This window comes from Molossus molossus, unplaced genomic scaffold (assembly GCF_014108415.1).
Source record: "Molossus molossus isolate mMolMol1 unplaced genomic scaffold, mMolMol1.p scaffold_m16_p_37, whole genome shotgun sequence".
In the NCBI taxonomy this organism is placed as follows: Eukaryota; Metazoa; Chordata; class Mammalia; order Chiroptera; family Molossidae; genus Molossus; species Molossus molossus.
In genome coordinates, this window is record NW_023425374.1 from 881,797 (window position 1) to 901,153 (window position 19,357).

The window sequence follows — 19,357 nt, forward strand, 5'->3', positions numbered from 1 at the left end:
AAGACCATCGGGGAGGCCTCACTGCCTGGTGACAGATGCCAACAATCATGCAGGTGGGCTGATCCTCCCAGGCTCTGTCCACTCTGCCGCAGGCCGAGCAGTGGACGGAAACGTCCTGGAGAGGAGGCGCACGGGGCCTCTGCTCCAGCACGTGCTCCGGCACGCGGACCGCCAGCCACCCTGAGGTGCCTCGTGCACTGGGAGCAGCCGCTGCCCTGAGCCTGTGAGCTGATGCAGAGCTGGTGGCAGGCGCTTCGCACGGATTAGCTCCCCCGTCCTACAGACCAGGCTTGTACCTGGTGCCGTTGGGGAGTGAGGCCCAAAGGAACACACAGGTGGCAGAACCAGGATTCAGACGCAGGGCTCGGGCTGGAAAGTACTGCATTGTTCTGTATAATTAGAAGTCTGAGCTCAGCCACGGGGAGAAACACACTACTCTGCATATTTCTTTGAGTCATATCCTGGGTGTAAACGCCAGCCTTAGGGCCCAGGAGGAGGTGAGCCTGCCCAGCCTGTCACCCCTGCCTTCTAGCTCCTTACCCAGAGTCCTAACACCGTGCCAGCGAGGAGTCCGGCCCTTCCCAGTGTGATGAGCATGCAGCCCTGGGCATCCACCGTTCCGTCGGTGGAGATCAGCCCAGCCTTTCTCCCAGGTGGGGTCCCCTCCATGCCAAACCCGTGTGCCTGTCCCCTGTGTGCTGGTGCCCCCTCCTCCTCTTCAGTGTGGCTCGCGCTGGTCACTGGGCACTTCCCACACTTCCCACTGCAACAGGTGCCCACGTGCCCCGTTTTCAAATGCTCTGCCTTGGTTCAAGTTCTCGGGCGTGTCCCCTCCAGGGGCCCAGATGCTGGCCTGAGTTCCCAGCTCAGGGTCTTCATGCCCACGTCAGGGTTGTCCTGCTCAGGAAGAAAGCCCGGTCCAAGCTCATGACAGGCCACACGCCCTGTAAGTGTACTGCCGCTAGAGGTGTCTGCATGAATTTGGAAAAGAGTTTTCAGCCACCCAGAGTCAGATCTGGGGTCGAAGAATGGATCCATCCGCCAGAGGCAGGAGGCCGTGAGCTGGGCTGCGTCTCAGTGACCATCTCTGCTGGGCAACACGAGCGTCCACAGGAGGTCAGCTTGGCAGTGAGTTAAGATTTTATTTACCCGATTTTATTTACAATCGAGGTTGACTGCATGCAGACTGGAAGGCTGCTGCATTCCCTGTGGGGGGAACCTGATCCACCCAGCCCTCTCCTGAGACATGGACGGGAAGGACCTGCTCCCTCAGTCTGGGCTCCCGGCCTCTTAGGGCCTCCTCCACCCTCGGGGTCAGCGTCCGCAGAGGCCCCAACAAGGAGCCTGCACAGCCAGACGACACCTCCAGACACAGGCTCAGGGATCAAGAAACCACACGTGCAGCCCTGGCCCATTTGGCTCAGCGGTTGGAGCATCGGCCCATGAACCAAAGAGTTTAGGGTTTGATTCTGGTTGCAGTTCAGTCCACGGATGGCCCTGGTCGGGGTCGTGCAGGAGGCAACCAGTGTATATCTCTCTCGCTCTCGCTCTCTCTCCCACTCTATCTGAAGGTAAATGGAAAAATATCCTCAGGTGAAAACTTAAAAAAAAAAAAACCCACCTCTGTGTGCCTGGTCCCCATGGCACAGAGGGCCCACAGTCTCTGCCTGGACAGCACTGCCCATCTTCCCAGGGTCAGCATGTTCTCAGGGATCTGTGCCCTGTCCTGCCCATTTGCTCCCCATCGGCCTGCAGTTTGCTGACCTCCCGCCTCAGCTAGCCCTGGACGCCTTTGTCTGCTCCTGCTTTGAGCGGGAGGCCTCAGATCCAGGTTCTAGAAGGTGCTGTTTCGTGTGGCCAGGGCCCTACTCAACTAGTGATGCTGAGCCCCCAGGAGCACCTGAGGGACTCTGAGGTCTGGGGCTGGTGAGGACAAGACAGGCAGGCTGGCTCCTGGTCGACCCCCAGCTTCTGCCAAGTGGAGAGTATTGTGGCTGCCCCAGGGGTCTGGGCAACGGGAAGTATATTCCACTCGTACCCAGGACCAGGAAAAACCCTTGTCCAAGATGCTGTCCAGAGCCCTGAATAGGGGGTTACACCACTGCACAAAACAGGGGTGGCCCTAAGGAGCAGAGAGGGGGAGGTGAGGGGAAGAGAGGGCCACGGGCCACGCTCTAAACTTAGGCCTGATGGGCTCGGCTCTTCTTCTCAAACTTCTGCCTCAGCTCAGAGACCAGGGCTGACTGGACGGGGCTTCCCAAGGCTCTGGGTGTGGGTGACCCGTCAGGCTCTGCGGAGGTGAGTGAGCCGGAGACGGTAGGCACAGTCCGGGGGGCTGTGCCTGTGCCGGGCGCCATTCTGGGTGGAGGGGGGGGCACCGGGGTCCTGAGGGGCGGGGGGCTTCCTGGGCTGGCGCTGCGGTTCCCGTTGGGAGCATCCTCTCTGAGCACGAACTCGGCAGCGGCTCTGGTCCTGGTGAACTTGAGCCGCTCGGCGTGGGCGGCGCGGGCCGCAGGGCTGGGCCGCCGGCGGAGCACTCGGCGAACCGGCCGGACCTTGTTGGACTTGCTGCGCCAGAAGGTGGCGGTGGAGACCAGGACGGTGACGGCCACGACGCCGGCCATGGTGACGGCCAGCACGCCCACAGCCGTCGTGGGGTCGTCTTTGGTCTGCCTCAGGAAGGCGTCCACGGGGCTCTGGGACAGCGCCTGGAACAGAGCGCCCCTCAGGCAGCTGCCCCGGCCCGGCCCCTGGAGGGCACTGCTGGGTTCCTGAGCTCCCTCAAACGGTGGCCTTTAACCTCTGCCATCGGGTCTCCCTGATGAGCACTGTGGGCTTCCCCCCAGAAAAACACACCGGAGGAGAAACACAATGCATGAAACTCCCTAGAAACAAATGCGCACAGAGAGACCGTGACGCGAGCACCCGTGTTTGGACCGAGACCTCCTCACCAGCTGGACTGCGCTCGGGAGAGCAGGGTGCGTTACCGCTGACTCCGGGGCCACCTCTGCGCACACGTGGCAGGAACCCCTACAACGGCGACATTCCTGGCAATGATCTGAGAACTACACGTGACGACTTCACCTGTGCCGTTAACTCGCACGACACGGAGGCACCATCACCGCATCGTGCAGAGGGACGTGGAGGACCGGCCGAGTCCACACCACGAGTGAGTGCGGACACTAGGGTTTCAGCCCGACGCAAAGCCCGTGCGCCCGATGCCACGGGAGCACCCTCCGCGTCGAGTGCCCTGGGGGGCCTGAGCCGCTGCCCCCGGGCTCACACCCACCTCGGCGTCCGTGACGTCGATCCTGAGCAAGGCCGTGGTGCTGAAGGCCGGGGAGCCGCGGTCCGTGGCCTGCACCTCCAGCGACCACGTGCAGTCCCGGCCGCGCGTGATGTTGCGCAGCGCGTCCAGGGAGCGGATGGAGCGCTTGAGCCGGATCTCCCCCGTGTGCGCGTCGATGTCGAACACGCTGGCCGGCTCGGAGCGGGTGATGGAATAGTCCACGCGGTTGTTGGGCTCCTCCGCGTCCCGGTCTGTGGCCTGTGCACAGGGAGAAGCAGGCTGGCTGGGCGGCTTGGACCAGGCTCGTGCGCCTGCTTCACCGTGTCACCGGAGCTGGCTGGGTGGGAGGGTCGCGGCCCTGACGCACTGAGTGGGCGGGAGCTGGGCGAGGACTTGGCCCTGCCACCCCCTTAGCACGGTCTAGGCGGCGGCTGGTTGAAAACAAAAGCTTGGATACTAAGTGGCTTGTCTGAGGACAGACGGGCGGAAGGAGGGAGCTGAACGTCAGGTCTGCGGGTGCGGAGCCCACGCTCTCCCGCGCGGAAGGCAGGGCAGTCAGTGCCGAGGGGAGGCCTTGCTTGGGAAGCGGGCAGACCAGCGACGTGAACTGATGTAAAGCAACACAGCCCAGACTCGGTCTTTTGTAAAGTGGCAATGATCCCTCTTCGCAGAGGTTCTCTCTGGGCTGAGGTGAGGATGGGGACACACCCGGTACCTGAAAGCCCTCGCCCAGAGTGAGAACCCAATACTCGTCACTTTCACGTCAATTCTTACGCAGCGAGGACAGGCTCTTAGGGGGGCGTGTCTGGCTGAGGTGCAAAGCCCACCTCGATTTTCACTGGGGTCCCCAGCACCATTGTCCTCTCCTGGATGCTCTGCGCAAACTGGGGGCAGTGGTCGTTGACATCCAGCACCGTGACGAACACCTCGGCCAGGCTGGACCTGCCCTCCCCGTCCTCTGCTTTCACATAGAAGTGGTGCCGGGGCCTGGCCTCAGCATCCAGGCTGGCCCCGGGCTGGGAGCAGATGACGCCGGAGGATGAATGAATCAGAAAGCTGCCAAACACAGAGCACAGGGTGTGCACAAGGCCATGCACATGTGTGCACACGTGGACACACGTGTGTCTGCTGCAATGAGCCGCCTCCAGGAAGTGGCAGTAACGCATCACGCACCTCCTCCAAGGTCTCCCAGTGCCCTTCCCCATCCTCGCAGTCTGACTGAGGAGGCAGGTCCACCCGTCAACATTAAACTCAACCACCTGAGTCACAGACCTTCCCTCTCCACCCACGGTCTGCCCTCCCGAGCCCAGCACTGCTTGCCTGGCTCCCGAGGTCGTGATGACCCTTCCTCTCGCAGATCCCAGCACCTCACTGAGTGTCCCAGGACCTCTGCCTCGGGATCTCCGGCTCCCCTCCACGCCACGCCCACGCTCCCCTCATGACCAGCTGCTCCCCCCACGCCCACGCTCCCCTCATCACCAGCTGCTCCCCCCACACCACGCCCACGCTCCCCTCCTGACCAGCTGCTCCCCCCACGCCATGCCCACGCGCACCTCATGACCCAGGTCTCATCCTTTCCAGGTGCCTCCTGACTTTGGGACAGACCCATCCACCCTCAGCCCCCAGGTTCCTTGCCCAAGGCCGTGTCTGAAACTGGGTCTACTTACAGGTCTGCCCCGGACCCGTAGATGGAGTATTTGACTTCACCCCAGGGACCTGTGTCCGGATCCATGGCCTGGAAGAGAGAAAGCTCCTAATAGCAGCTGCCCCTTTGGGCACAATGGCAGCTCATGAGGGTTGTTTTTTATGGCAAAACGAGGGATTTGGGGTTTTCCCAACTCTGGGAGACACTCATCTGGGGGCCTGCCCCGGTGCCCTAGTTTCCGCCCAGGAGGTCTCCCGGGTTAGAGGTTCCAGAGGACCAGATCAGCCAGGCACGAACTCCACTCCTTCTTGGGGGATGAGAAGGGAAAGGAGGTGAGCCCTGTGCCTGAGCTTGGGTTCAACACTCACGTCCCCCTGACTGTCCTGGGAGGTGTTGTGCCCATTGTAAAGAAGAAACATGGAGGCACCCTGAGGGCAGGAACTTGTCCAGGGACAAGCTAATGAGTCCAGACGGGAGCCCAGGTCTGTCTGACTCCCTAAGGTCTCCTTTGGTGGGCTCCCACCCGACCCTCAGTCCTGGGGCCAGTCCACAACGCACGGTGACGGCCACCACACTGGAGCCCCCTGGGGCGTCCTCGGGGATCCTGGCGGCGTAGTAGAGAGAGATGAACTTGGGGGCGTTGTCGTTGGTGTCCAGGAGCCGGATCACTACGTCCGCGGTGGCGCTGAACTTCTCCGGGGTGTTCACTTCAGTGGCCAAGAGCTGGGGAAGGGAGAGCAGGGACCCGGCTCAGGTCTCGGCCTTGGCGGGACCCCTGCCTCCTCCGCACCTCCTCCCGCCGCTGGTCCCGGCTCTGCCTGCGGGGCACCGCCTGCCCGCGTCCTCCCAGCCCCGCTGTTTCTGCCCATTTCTTCTGTCCCCTGAAGGGCACGTTCCTTTTGAGTTCCAGCCCTAAAATGCATCGTGCCTGCGACACAACTTAATGTTTGTTAGAGCAAGCCCTGCCGCGTTCTTTTTCCCTGGATTTTCCAACTATTCTTATAGGGTTAGTTCTCCAGATAAAAAACAGCGAAGCTGTGCCCGGTCCCCTCATCACCTCTGAAGGAAACTCTGGTTAGGACGCAAGAGGCGGCACTGGATTCTTTGTTAATGCGAATTGGCATTTGTAACAGGGTTTCCGTCTTTGTATCCCTTTGTTAAATTTCGCATTTTTTGGTCATTTTGATGTTGCCTATTTCTTGTTATTGTAATTCCTAGGAATTTTTTCTGTTGTTACTGTAAAAGAAAATCTTTCATTCTGTTATTTTCATTGCTATTTTTGTGTGTGTCGGAAATCTATTTAATTTTGTGTATCAACTTTGTAACCAATCATGCGAGAAACTTTGCTGTGTTTCTAACTATTTTCTGATTCCCTTCAGGTTTTTCTAAGTGAACATTCACATCATCTAAAAAATGATAGATTTCTCTTTTCCTTTCCAACACGTATACCTCTTATTTCCAGGATGTGTTAAATAATAGCAGTCATAGCAGGCATCCGTGTTTTGCTTCTGGCTTCATAGAATGCTTTTATTTATTTTTTTATCCTCACCTGAGGACATTTCCCCATTTTTTGTTCAGATAGAGTGGGAGGGAGAGAGAGGAAGAGAGAGAGAAACATCGATGTGAAAGGGACACATCGAGTAGCTGCCACCCGCACGACCCAACCAGGGCCGGGGACAAACTGCATCCGAGGTACATGCCCTTAGCAGGAACCGAACCCAGGTCTCTCTGGACCACAAGCCAATGCTCTAACCACTGAGCAAAACCAGCCAGGGCAAAATACTTTTAGACTTTTACTTTTAAGAATGGTGCTGGCTATGTGTATATGCATATATAATTATAAGTAATTATAACAATTTAAATAACAAAAACAAAGTATGTATTTTTCCTTTTCATTAATATATATTATTTATATGTTTATGTATAATAGGTATTGTTTATATGTTTATAATTTTAAATAATTACAAATACAAAGGAGTATTTTTTTTATGCTCTGCTGAAGTTTTTATCAGAATAGATAGCAGATGTCAAATGTCTATGAGATGAGGTGTATCTTGACAAAGCGTCTTCTCTCCACTTTAACAGGGCACATTGCACTGTAGCCGCCCTCAGCCCCTCCCCCAGTCCTGGAGAGCGAGGTCAGGGGTGCTGAGAGGCTGTGCGGGTAGGGGAGCCTCCTGTACCCCTCTCCTCCTCCTCTATTTCTCCCCAAATCAGCAGCAGGGGCCCTGAACTGAAAGAAAGAGGGTAGGGCTGGGAGGGGCCGGGGGTGACTAGGGACCCCTGAAGAACGAATCCAGGTGCTGGTGTGAACCCCTGGGACCCCAGCGCCACTCAGGGCAGCGGGGAGCATCACTTACCTTGAAGGTTAACACTTGGAACTTTTCAAAGTCGATGGCATCTGAATTCTCCACAATGATTGTGACCTGGGCTTCGTTCAGGACCGTCTGTGGGACCACTCGGAAGACGCCCCCGAGTCCCACCAGCTGCAGGTTGAATCTGGCATTGGCCCCCTGGGCAGTCGTTTGGGGACAGGAGACAAGGGAAATGAATAAGGGGAGAACCTCCCAACAGACTCCGAGCCAGCAGCCTTCACCCGTGACCTTGAAGGTCACCTTCCTTCCGACGGTGAGGTGAGCAACAATGAGAGAGAGTTATAGACCATGAGGGCCTGTGGGAACACAGCCCAGACGCCAGCCCTGGGCTGGGCACAGGAGGCACAGGACACATTCAGATGCCTGTCTGGCCAGTCAGACGCAGAGGTGCTTTTGTTTGGCTGACTTTTATTGTTTTTTTTGTTGTTGTTGTTTGTTTGTTTTTTATTGTCATCCAAGGACAATTTTCCATTTTTTGTTCAGATAGAGTGGGAGGGAGAGAGAGAGAGAGAGAGAGAGAGGAATTTCGATGTGAAAGGGACACATTGAGTGGTTGCCACCTGCACGACCAACCAGGGCCGGGGACAAACTGCAACTGAGGTACGTGCCCTTAGCGGGAATTGAACCCAGGTCTCTCTGGACTGCAGGCTGATGCTCTAACCACTGAGCCAAACTGGCCAGGGTTGACTTTTACTTTTTAATTGACTGTGAAGGTCTCCAGGCCAAGCGTCTTTGACTAGCTCCTCTCCCTTCCCCTGTGGCTACACGCTCTTGTTTTGGTCATTTTGTGACCTGCCAGGCCCTGCAACATGGCCGTTGAAGGTTGATGCAGAGTCAACTTGGGGACCTCGGCCCCGCAGGCTCGGGAAGACAAGGTGGAGGACAGAGCCGCGTACCTGGTCTGAGTCATTGACGATGATCTTGAGGCCCCGCAGGGTCTCCCCCTGGGGTGGGTGCTCATACACGGAGAGCTCAAATCTGTTCTGGGGTCCGCTCTCTCCATAGAACGTAGGTGGATGGTTGTTGAGGTCCACAATCCGGATGGTGACAGGGACCGTGGCCTGGGCAGCTGGGCTCCCTGCAGAGCTGACCTCAGTCACCTGGGATGGGGACAGTGGCTCCGGTTGGACAGGCTGACTCCGTGGTGGCTGCAGTGACCCCACCTGCTGTTGCCCGTTACTGAGTGACCCCTTCCTTGAGTGTAGTTTGGCCTAGTGACTTGTTTCTAACTGACAGAATGTGGCAAAGGGGATGAGAAACCCCGTAGAGATTAGAGGACAAGAGATTAACTACTGTTTTCCAGCAGCTGTGATGGAGAGGCCCATGTCTCAGGGAGCTGATGGTGACCTCCAGCCTCCAGCCAGGAAGAAGCTCAGGCAAGTTACCTGTACATGCAGCTCATACGCCTCTCTTTGGAGCTGGGCAGGGCTCCGTGTGACCACGATGGCCCCAGAAGTCGCATTAATTTCAAAGGCTCCATCACTCCCTGTAGGAGGAGACACAGCCTGCAGTCTGAGTAGCGCACAGGGCAGCACCACCTGCTCCTCCTGCTTATCTCATTGACAGCTCCTCTAGAGGACATCATCCTATCACTCTGTCTTACCAATGAGGAAACTGAGTCTCTGGGGGCAACGTAACTCTGTCCAAGGTTGCACAGTAAGTGAAGAGCAGGGACGTGGAGTCACTTCTACTTGGCTCCCACATCCAAGTACTCTGTTTCTCTCATGTGGTGTGTGTGTGCGCATGTGCGCACATGTGTGTGCATACAAGTGTGTGCATGCATGTATGCTGTGTGCGCGCGTGTGTGCGTGCATCTGTGCGCACTTGTGCATGTGCACACACGTGTGTGTGTGCATGTGTGCACATATATGTGTGAGTGTGCATGTGTGTGAGTGTGTGTACATGCCTGCTTCATAGAAAGAGACAGAAAGGAAGAGACAGAGGAAGGGAGATTAAAAAGAAGAGAGAGAAGGAGAGAAAGGGGAGTGGAGAAACAGGAGAGAGTAAAGGAGAGAAGACTGGAGGAGGAGAGAGAGGGAGGGGCACAGAAAGAGGGAGGAAGGAGGGATGTGAGCAGGTTCTGAAGGTTGGAAGTGATGATGGAGGAAGTCAGTGCAGGGTCTGTGCGGGGGAAGGGCAGCTGTGTGCTGATGGGCACGTGCCATGCGAGAGCTGATGGAGGGGGCACCCCAGGCACATCCTAGGGACCGGGTTGGTGAGGCAACGTGTCTGAGAGAGAGTGTGTAGACCCATGGATCAGGTGTGATGTCCCTGCTGAGGGCCGCAGAACCTACCCCGGGGTGGCCCTTCCTGCCCAGTTGCTGCCAAGTTGTGGAAAAAACACAGACTCGGAGCCAGCAGACTTAGGTTCAAACCCAGTGGGACTTGGGATGCCTCCTTAGGTTCTCTGGGCCTCAGTTTTCTCATCCATATATAGGGCTAGTACTAGGAAAACGCCATGTCATCGTTACATTCCATCCATCAGTATATGTTCTAGGCCGAGCGTTTGGAAAGAATCAGAAAAACATAGCAATGTAAAGACAATGAGAAGTGTTGCCCCCCTTGCCAGTGAGCATATGCCCGGGTGGAAGGAACAGGAGTCTGCCCCCCGCTTTGCTCTCAGTTCCTCCGCCTGGTGCTCTTTCCCTGGGCCTGATGACAAGCAGGAGCCGGAGGGCACGGCCTTGGGGACTCTGCCCCCCGGAGAAGCCAGCTCTCTCCCCAAACAGGGCACCTTGCTCTGATTGCCCAGGGAGTTAGAGCTGCTGCCCCGTGATGGCCCCTCCCCACAGGGGCCCAGACTCACCATTCACGAGACTGTAGAGAAGGCGGTGGGGGTTGCCCCTGTCTCCGTCCATGGCGACCACTGTCAGGACCTCAGAGCCCTTGGGGGAACAGGGACAGCTGCTGGGGGCTCAGGGGCGATGCAGGGCTCTTCCCTCCCAGACACTGCCCACGGGGAGGGGAGGGGAGCTCCCAGCCAGGAAGAGAGCGAGGCCTCTGTGTGAAGCCAGCCCTCCTCTCGGGGAGCTCACAGACCGACTGGCCTCCCGGGCAGGAGGGTCCCTGCTTCCTCATCCACACAGGCTGCCCACACCTCTGACCTTTCCCACAAGCCTCTCGGCCCTCAGCTCTGCGGTCTTCCCCCTCCAGCTTCACCCCCTGCCTCATCCATCTTTGTCTTCAGAGACACGCAGAGGGAGAGGCCTGGACTGGTGGGAGAGGGGCCAGCACAGGGGCGCGATGGACAGTCCGGGGATGGTTCGAAGGGTGAGGGCAGCGGTGCACAGAGACAAGTCCTCGGCCTGCTGCCCCCTAAGCTCCCTACCAGGCCCTTCTCCGTGGCCGGTCCACACTCCCAGCTGCTTCGGGGGAGGTACGTGCCTCCTGCCCCAGCAACTCTCCACCCTCAGCTCCTCCGCAGGACAGTGGCCGTCCCCCCGCCCCGTCTCGTCCCCCTGCCCCGTCCCCCGCCCCGTCCCCCCGCCTCGGCTGGCAGCCCCACCAGAAGCTTCCCTTCCCCTCACTCGGCTTCTCTCCACCCTCAGCCGCCAGCTCCCGGAATGGTGGTGTCTGAGCAGCAGGGACTGGGCCTCAGTAGGTGCTCGGCACTGTTTTACAAAGTCAAGAGTAATCAGAGCCTGGGGATGTGGACATGGAGCCTGCGGTCCCCTCGAGAGAGTTCCCGAGCCCTGGGCCTGTGCAGTCGGCTCTGGTGGTGTCTCTCATTGCAGGGAGCTCGTGGTCTGGCTGGGGCGTCCTCTGGGTGCACACCAAGGGGGCTGCTCATGGAGGGGTAGGCATAGTGTGGGAGCAGAGGGCTAGACTGAGACGGGCCAGGCCCATGGGCATGTTTCGGGCAGAGGGCTAGGTGCGGTGGTGACATGGCTGAGGTGGGTAGACGACGGTGCAGGTTCACGGGTGGAGGGCCGGCTGGTCTTTGGCTGCCAGGCTGAGGAGTGGGAGCTTCCCTGAGGGGCCAAAGGACAAGTGTAGCAACCCTGACACGGCTCAGAGCCTGCACTGAAGGGGAGGCAGCTGGGGTCGGCCTTGGAGCTGAGCCCGTGTGATGCCCAGCAGGGTCATGGTGGCTCGGCAGCAAACTGAGGGGCGCCCGGCTACAGGCTTGGGGCTGGGGAGGCACGGAGGCACCTCCCTCCTGTGCAGGTACAGGACAGACCCCACACCACCAGGCTGTCAGCTGCCTCCCAGCCTCCTTCTCAGCCTGCAGCGCCGGCCTTTGCAGTGGTTCTAAGTTGAGTTTGAACCCAGTGGGTGCTCCGCCCATGAGCACCTGCTTCCTCCCCCTTATGCTTCCAGAGGCAAAGGACAGTGACCTGAGCCCCCGAGTCCCGAGCCTGCCTCTGTAAGGAGGGGAACTGGGCTGAGCTCGACCATCGCCAGCAGCTGGAAGGAGGGGCAGGGGGCAGTGGGGTACCCTAGGTGGAGGGGTGTGTCACCCACCGGAACGGTGTCCTCATACACATAGCCGTAGAAGGGTGTGCCCACGAAGACAGGGGCCGTGTCCTGCACGTCCTCCACGTTGACCGTGACCGTGGTGGTGGCCGAGAACACCACCCTGGCCCCTTGCAGCCTCCCTCCGCCGTCCTGGGGAGGAATTGGGGGTAGAGAGCGGCTGGGCAGACTGTGCAGCAGCTGCCCCCTTGGGGTGTGCCCTGTGCCGCCTGAGGTGACCCCCTGGTAGGAGTTCTGGGGACACGAGGGAAGGGCTGCGCAGTCTCCAGTGTCTGACACTAAAAATTGTTCTTCTGGAAACAGGGTTAGTTCTCTCCCGGGGGGGGGTCCAAGTCTTCCCCTCTCAGCCAGGAACTGAACTCCTGCACCTCCTGAGGACCTGCGTCCGGGGTGGGGCTCAGACGGGGGCCTGCACCCAGCCCAGCCCGGAGCCGCTGCAGGTGGGGCTGGCTCCAGTCTGAAGCCAACGTGTGCTGAGCGAGGGCCTCCCTGAGGAAGGCGACACCCTGCTGGGCTGCAGGCCACACCACTCGCTTCAGAAGCAAGGGGAACTCAGCTAAGCCTCCGGGATGGGCTGGGGAGGAGGCGGAGGCTCCCAGAGGGGAACTGGTCCCCAGAGAGGAGGAGGTGGGGTGAGCCAGCCTGGGAGCTGCACAGAGGTCGGCTGTGGGGGACGGGATGGGACACGGGTCTCCAGCCCTAGAGGGGGAGCTGGCCTGTCACCCCTAGGAGGGACCATGACACCAGCTGCCCTAGAGACTGTGTCCGTGTCTGGGCAGGGTCCACCCAACAGACATTGCAGCTACCCCCAGCCACCCACCCCGCCCAGGTCATCTGCTCTCTCAACGGTCCCCTCCACTGGAGACCCTGACTCCAAGGGCAGCTGCTCCTGACAAAGGCTGAGGAAAGACAGATGCCCCCAATTCTTCCCTATTACCTTGGCGACCACGGTGACAGAGTGGGCCCGGGCTGTCTCATAGTCCAGCGTGGTCCCAGCCCGGAGGCGCAGAACACCACTGTGGCGGTCCACGGAAAATGGGGAGGCCTGCGCATCCTGTGAGAGCGAGGGGCAGACTCGGCCTCAGGCTGCACCCCGGCCAGCCCCAGACCGCCCTCTGCTTCCTGAAAGGGGGGCTTCCTGTCCCTGGTCAAGGAAAGTCTGGCCTTGGCGCTGAAGCTCCCATTTCAGGGCATCAGCCTTTCTGGCCTCCGGGGTCCCCCTTATTAGGGCTCTGGGTTCCCCTCCCACCCCTCCGCCCAAACCAGCCGTTCCCCTCCAGGGGGCCTGAGCTCGCCTCTCTGCTCATCTAGAACAGCTGGGCCCAGCGGTGGGCTGAGCTCTGGCCTGCAGGCCCCAGCAGGTGCAGAGAGGGTGGGCGTTGGGTGGGGGGGCAGGAGATGGTCCCTAATCTAAACGAGCTGTTATTGGAGCTTCATATGGATTTAATCCTGACAGCAACCCAGGGAAGGTGTACTGGGACCGTTCCCGTTTTACACTCCAGGGAACTGAGCTGGGACGGTCCGATTACCTTCCAAGGCCCGTGGGTGGGGAGTGGGGAGATTTCTCCGTAACCTGTGTGCTAACCATCACGCCGCACTGCCTTGAAAACTGACAGCGAGTGAGTGAACGTGAGAGAAGAGGAAACAAAGCTGCAGAAACAGCCTCGTGTGAGGGGCTGGTTCCTGGGCCAGGAAGAGGCAGGAGGCACGGGAGGGGCGTGGCCTCTGACGAGATGGGCGGATAGACAGGGGCGGGTAGGAGGAGCCACCTGCTGCCCTTCTTCCTACCTTCTGGGCGGGTTTGGGTGGAGGACTGAGGGTCCCTGAGATCTGGGGAGAGGGGCCAGGGTGGGCCAGTCCTGGAAAGACAGCGTCCACCCAGGCCCCTCCTGTCCTCACCGGTCTGTCCTGCCCCATAGCTTCCTGAGCCTTCCTTTGGATCGGATGCGGCATCGCTGACAGTTCGGGGGAACAGCACAGACACTGACTTACAGGTGATGGAGGAGGGGTCAGCGAGGTGTACCTGCGAGCGTGGCCTCTGGCTCCACCTTGCGCGCGGTCTTACCTGTAGGAAGTAGGCGACGCTCCCTCCGGAACCCATGTCCTTGTCCACAGCCAGAACCTTGAAGACACTGCTCCCAGCAGGTGTGTCCTGAGGGGTCAGAGCCCGGGGTCAGTCCTGGGCCATGCAGAATGCTCAGGGGGCAGGGGGTGTGGAGGGCCATGGAGAGTGGGGTCAGGGGAGTCCCGGGCTAAGAAGAGGTGCAAAGGGTGATTAGCCAGGGAGCAGGAGGGGCAGTGCCGGGGGAGATGGTCAGAGGGTGCAGGGCAGGAGGAGACAAGGAGGAGAAAGCAGATCTGCACCCCCCCCCCCCAGTGCGGCCCCTAGAGCCAGGAGAAAGGAAGACTCCAGAAAGACCAGCTATTCAGAGGAACTGAGACGAGGGTTAGCAGACACAGACATAGTCAGCATCGCCAGGAACCAAGTACGGACAACTTGGAACCAGAATAAATGTCTTTCTCCTACCGAAACAAACACTCGAATGTCCGAAACCCCAGTTCTGGCCGGGGCCAGCCCTCCCCCGCCGGGGCCACACCTCACAGGGGTTCACCCTTCCGCCCTGTCATCTCAGATCTGGGGCTGCATCGTAAGGCAGTAACTCCAGTCAGAGAGAAAGAACTGCTGTGTTCAGAACTTGAAGTTTCTCATGACAACATTTAAAGTGTCTTAAATATCTAAACATAAGGGAACAGTCCCGTAAATGGTGGAATGTTCGCTGAATGGAAGCTATTAGAATGATAATTGTGTAAATTTAAAAATGAATGGAAGAAATGCTTATAGGACCGGAATAAATACACCAACATTTAACATTTAACAATGCTGGCTCAACTCGGAGGAGTTTTAAGTGATCTGGAAACTTTGTTTTCTACATACTTAACATTTCCACAGTAAACATACACTATGACCTGTAAACTGGTCAATGAACATTCCTTTGGAGAAGAAATGAACGTGTGAGGAAAGGCACGTGGGAGAGGACCCGAGGCGGTGAGCGATGAGGGCTCCCTCCCAGGTCACCGGGCTGCCCGGGGTGGGGGGTCACCGGGCTGCCCGGGGACGGGGTCACCGGGCAGCCCAGGGTTCGGGGTCACCGGGCTGCCCAGGGGGCGGGGTCACAGGGCAGCCACAGGGGCGGGGTCACCGGGCTGCCCAGGGGGCGGGGTCACCGGGCTACCCAGGGGGCGGGGTCACCGGGCTGCCCGGGGGTCAGGCCATGGCCTTGGGCAGAAATGCATGAGCCCAGGGCTGCCCAGCCCACCTCAGGGACGTGGACAATGTAAGGCTCCTGGATGAACGTGGGAGCCTCATCGTTGGCGTCAGTCACCAGGATCACGACTTTTTCTGCCACCTGAGAGGGCAAAGGGGATGGGAATCGGGCCTGAGATCCGGGCAAGAGGGGGCAGTGGCTCCTCAACCCCAGGTGTTTGTCTGTACCTTTTCTCCCTCCTCCTTCCCTCCCTCCTTCCTCCCTCCCTTCTTTCTAGTCTCTCGTTATTAAGCGACTACTTGGTGCCAGGAGATATCATTCGCGTGGTGGGTGGGCCTGCCCGGCCCTGCCTGCCCCGCAGGACTCAGGCTCCAGGAGGGCCCTGCGCCCACGGCCTGGCAGAAGCAGCCCTGGGCAGGGGAGCGGGAGGCTGCCTCCGGGGCTCCACAGGACACGTGTACCAGCCCGTGGTGACAGCAGGGAGGCTTTGCAGAGGAGCGGGATTGCGCTCTGCAGTGCAGCACTTTGTGGGGTGACAGCAGAGGTCAAGGACAGCACCGTGGTCAGATGTTGGTGAGGTGAATGGGGGAGAAAAGGCGGGCAGGGAGTGCCCAGTGGGGAGCCCTGAGCACCAGACTGAAGCCTGGGTTTCGTCCTGAGGGTGTGGGGCGGCTGTCAGTGTGTCTGAGCAGGCTGTGGCCGGGCCTGTTCCACAGCGGTGCTCCGGCCAACCCTGAGGTGGACGGGGTCCAGGAGCTCAGGTAGACGCCCCTGTGAGGACCAGGGCAGCTCTCTGGGGAAAGTGCCGGCTGTGGGGGGAAGGAGAGAGAGGCGGGGGTCGGGGTGCCCAGGAATTCAGCTTGGGAGCCTGAGATGGAGACAGAACCGGCTTGAGGAGAGCAGATGTGGGCAGATGTGAGCAGATGTGGGCAGATGTGCACAGCCTGGGCGCTCACCCTGCCCTTCCCTCCTCCCCTCGCGGCCTCACTCGCTGCCGCCCTCCTGTGGGCACGCGGGGCGGGCGGGCCTCCTGGGCCTCAGCTTGGGTTTGCCAGCGAGTCCCCTTCCCCACGGCCCAGGAAGTTGGACGAAGAAGCCGCCCAGAGAGCCAGCCGCACGCTGCCGGGCACTCACCAGACTCAGGCCGTCAGAAATGCTGACGACAGCCTCGATCGTGTCTTCCCTCTGCAGGCACAGGACCGAGTGTCTAGGGGTGACATGCCCTGGAGACCCCAAGGCGGGGGGAGCTCTCCCTGCTCCTGAGCCCACCAGCGGAGGCCTGGTAGGGCAGGGGGCCCCAAAGCTGCCTCTGGCCGAGCTGTCTTCCGGGGCTTTGCACACCGGGGTTCTCATGGACCCAGGGGGACTGCGGGGGACAACAGCACATGCTCCCTGGCTGGAGGGAGGGGAGATGCTACTGTGCCGGACGTCCCAGGAAGGTTCTATTCCTTTTCCTTTTCTCTGCCTTGTCTCTCCCAGGCCTCTCCACATCCCACATCCCACAGGTCTGCAGGGTCTGTCACTCCCCAGGACACAGTGGGACCCCAGTGAGGAAGGGTGCAGGGGTCCCCAGGCCCCCAGGTAGGGCCTGCACAGTCCCACTTCCACCCTGACCCCTGAGGCCCACCCTTTCCCTCCTCTGCCCTGGCCTGTGGCTGCGGGGTCCTCGTCAGAGGAGAGCTGGGAGCAGCCACGGCCGAGGTCGTTACATGGGCAGCCTGGCCGACCATCTGGGCGTGGGGCCCTGCCACCTGCGGGTTCGAGGGGGAGAGGGGCTGTCGTACCCAACTCGGACCCACTCTCTAACCATACGCACCAGCCCTGATCTGCCTTCCGAGCTTTCTGGGGCTCACAGGACCTTTGTAAGGACGATCTCAGGGCACCTGTCAGCCCACAGGCGTTTGTCTCATGCAACAGGCTGCACCCTCACACTCTCCCTACCTCTCTGTCCAGCCCTTCAACCAGGGTGATGTTTCCAAAATCGGGGTCAATGGAAAAGACATGTCTGGCGCTGGGGTCAAAGCTGATGTGGTAGGAGACGGGGTCTCCCTCTGGGTCTGTCCCATTCAGGGTGTATACATGGGAGCCTGGAAGGAGACACAAAGGGGAAACCTAGAATCTGGGACCCAATTTCTCCTAAAAAGGGCAGCGACTCAGAAGCAAGGATGCAACAGTTCACACAGTGGATGTGCACTTCAGCGCCCTGGACTGGGCCCTGCCTCCCTCTCTCCATCTTTGTTCCTCACAGCTCAGTGGGAGGCCAGGACACTGCCGTCCCTCCGTCTGCGTCTGCGGGCCTGGCTCTCGGACTGAGCCTGGCAATGACTCCTGTTCTGGGAACCCAGAGCCCGGGCTACCTGGGGGCGGGTGGGGAAAGGGGTGCACCATCAAGGCCGGAGGAGGCGCTCTGGAGACAGCTCTCCCAGGCCCAGAGTGGGTCCTGGGGGTGCTTGAGCAGGGTGCCCCTTTGCTCAGGCTTCACCACCCAGACAGGGGGAGGGGGAGGGAGTGCAAATCTCTCTCTTCCCCTCTCTCTGTGTGTCCCAGGCAGATCGGTGTTCTTGGGCCATTTTAAAGCCTAAAGATCTGGGACTTCGGGAGTCTGTACAGCTGCTCAAGGTCGCAGCAGTCTGTGCTGGGCAGCTAAGCCCAGGAGTAAGCGTCATGCTGCCACGTTCTGCCTGCAGCCTAAAGCCAACCCTGTCTCTGTGCCCCCAGCCAGGTCTCCTAGTCTCCTGGGACCCGTTTAGGTCTCCCTGGCAGCTGCCGGTGCCCCCCCCCCCCAGCCCTGTGGCTTTCAGAGCACGCAGGGCGCCAGAGGCACACACAGCCTGGTCTCCACAGGCGGGGGACTGACTCATGGTTGGCGCCACCTCCAGGGGAATGAGGGCCCCTCGTGGGTGCCAGGGCCCCTCACCAACAGGAGTGTCCTCTGGGAGACTGAAGAGGGCCATGTTTCCATTGGTGCTGCCGATCCCGTTGTCGAAGAAGTGGGGGGCGAAGTTGGCCTGGGCTGGGAAGAGAAGACAACAGATGGACACCCGGGCGCTCGGCACAGCTTCGCCCCAGCGCGCCGGCGTCTGGCCCCCATCTGGCCCAACACGCCCTCTGACTGGACTGGGAGACTCCGCGAGGGTCCCCTCGCCGCCACCTCCTGCTGGCGCCAGCTTCTTAGAAACGAGGGACACCTGGGTGCTTAGAATTCAAACAGCGGCCACACAAAAACCATCAGTCGGCAAGTGGGGAGCCCGAGCCAGAAGGGGCAGTGGCCAAGGTCACTACAGGCGCGGGCCCCTCCGCTGCCCCTGCAGCCCCCAGAGCTGCCCCCGGCAGCGCCCTTCCAGCCCCGCTCCCATCCCCAGCCGAGTCCCCCCTGCAGGGTCGGCCCAGACGACGCCTCTGCCCGCTGCGCCCACACCGAGGCCGGTGCCCACTCACCCAGGCAGAGTCGTAGCAGCCCCAAGGCCAGGGCGGCCGGCGGGCTGCACCTCATCTCCGCAGGCCCGCGGCGTCCGGGCCACAGACGGGGCCGCGCGCAGGGGCACCGAGCATGCCCGGCCCGCAGGAGCGCAGAGGTCCGGGGCGCTAAGCTGACGACAGGCGCTGGGTCTGCGCTGCCGGCCTGTTGAGACCAATTAGTGCGCAGGGAGCCGCGGGACGGCTTCCCGGGCCAGGATTGGGGGGGCACTCCCCTCTCCTGCCACGCCCCCTACGCTCGGGTCTGCAGCAGGAGACAAGGGGCTCCTAGGCACCAGGTAGAAACACTGGGGTGAGGGGGAGTCCAAGTGTCTTCCCCAAGGGTGCCCTGAGCAGGGCACTGAAAAATTGGGGCTTCTCGGAGTCCCCAAGTCTCTGTGGGGCTGGGCTTCACTAGAGTTTTCCCTTTTTTAGGAACTTCGTCTGTGATTTTCAGGGAGCTCGATGCTCTCCCTGAGCCTGAGCACCCCAGACTGGAAAACAGCCTCAAAATAGAGGGACCCCTCCCAGAGGAGAAGTGAGAGCTGGGAGCAGAGGGGGCAGGGGCTTGGGAAGGGCGGAGCCCAGCAGGACAGACGAGGGTTCCAGGATAGGGTCCCGGAAGGCGGAGATCAAAGACAAAGAGGAGGGCGTGGTTTGGAGAAGAGCAGCTGGTGGGGAGTTATCCCGACTCCTCTCTGGGATCTCAGCCCAGACCTGCCCAGGCCAGGCCAGCTCCAGAGGGCTCGGCACTGTCCTGTCACTAGTGGGGGCCACCTGTGTGTGGGCAGCGGGGACGCCTTCCGGGCTCCACGAAGGTGGGAGGCAGAAGGAAGCACGAAGGACTCCC

General features: G+C 60.2%; 1 protein-coding gene across 2 annotated transcripts; it reads right to left on the minus strand.

Annotated features, from left to right (window-relative positions):
- Nucleotides 1–1,574: 1,574 nt before the first annotated feature.
- CDHR1 (cadherin related family member 1) lies at nucleotides 1,575–18,595 on the minus strand. Of its 2 annotated transcripts, XM_036281531.1 has the most exons (18): nucleotides 18,490–18,595; nucleotides 17,969–18,064; nucleotides 16,993–17,138; nucleotides 16,186–16,236; nucleotides 15,103–15,192; nucleotides 13,851–13,937; nucleotides 12,723–12,839; nucleotides 11,774–11,917; nucleotides 10,837–10,920; nucleotides 10,116–10,194; nucleotides 8,695–8,795; nucleotides 8,206–8,409; nucleotides 7,295–7,447; nucleotides 5,493–5,657; nucleotides 4,957–5,024; nucleotides 4,117–4,345; nucleotides 3,290–3,547; nucleotides 1,575–2,708 (listed from the first exon to the last, which is right to left on the minus strand). In XM_036281531.1, the coding sequence occupies exons 1-18, from the start codon at nucleotides 18,542–18,544 to the stop codon at nucleotides 2,181–2,183; spliced, it is 2,655 nt and encodes an 884-aa protein (XP_036137424.1). In that variant the 5' UTR covers nucleotides 18,545–18,595; the 3' UTR covers nucleotides 1,575–2,180. The 2 variants fall into 2 exon arrangements, with proteins under 2 accessions (XP_036137424.1, XP_036137425.1); XM_036281532.1 differs by lacking the exon at nucleotides 10,837–10,920.
- Between the last annotated feature and the right edge of the window lie 762 nt (nucleotides 18,596–19,357).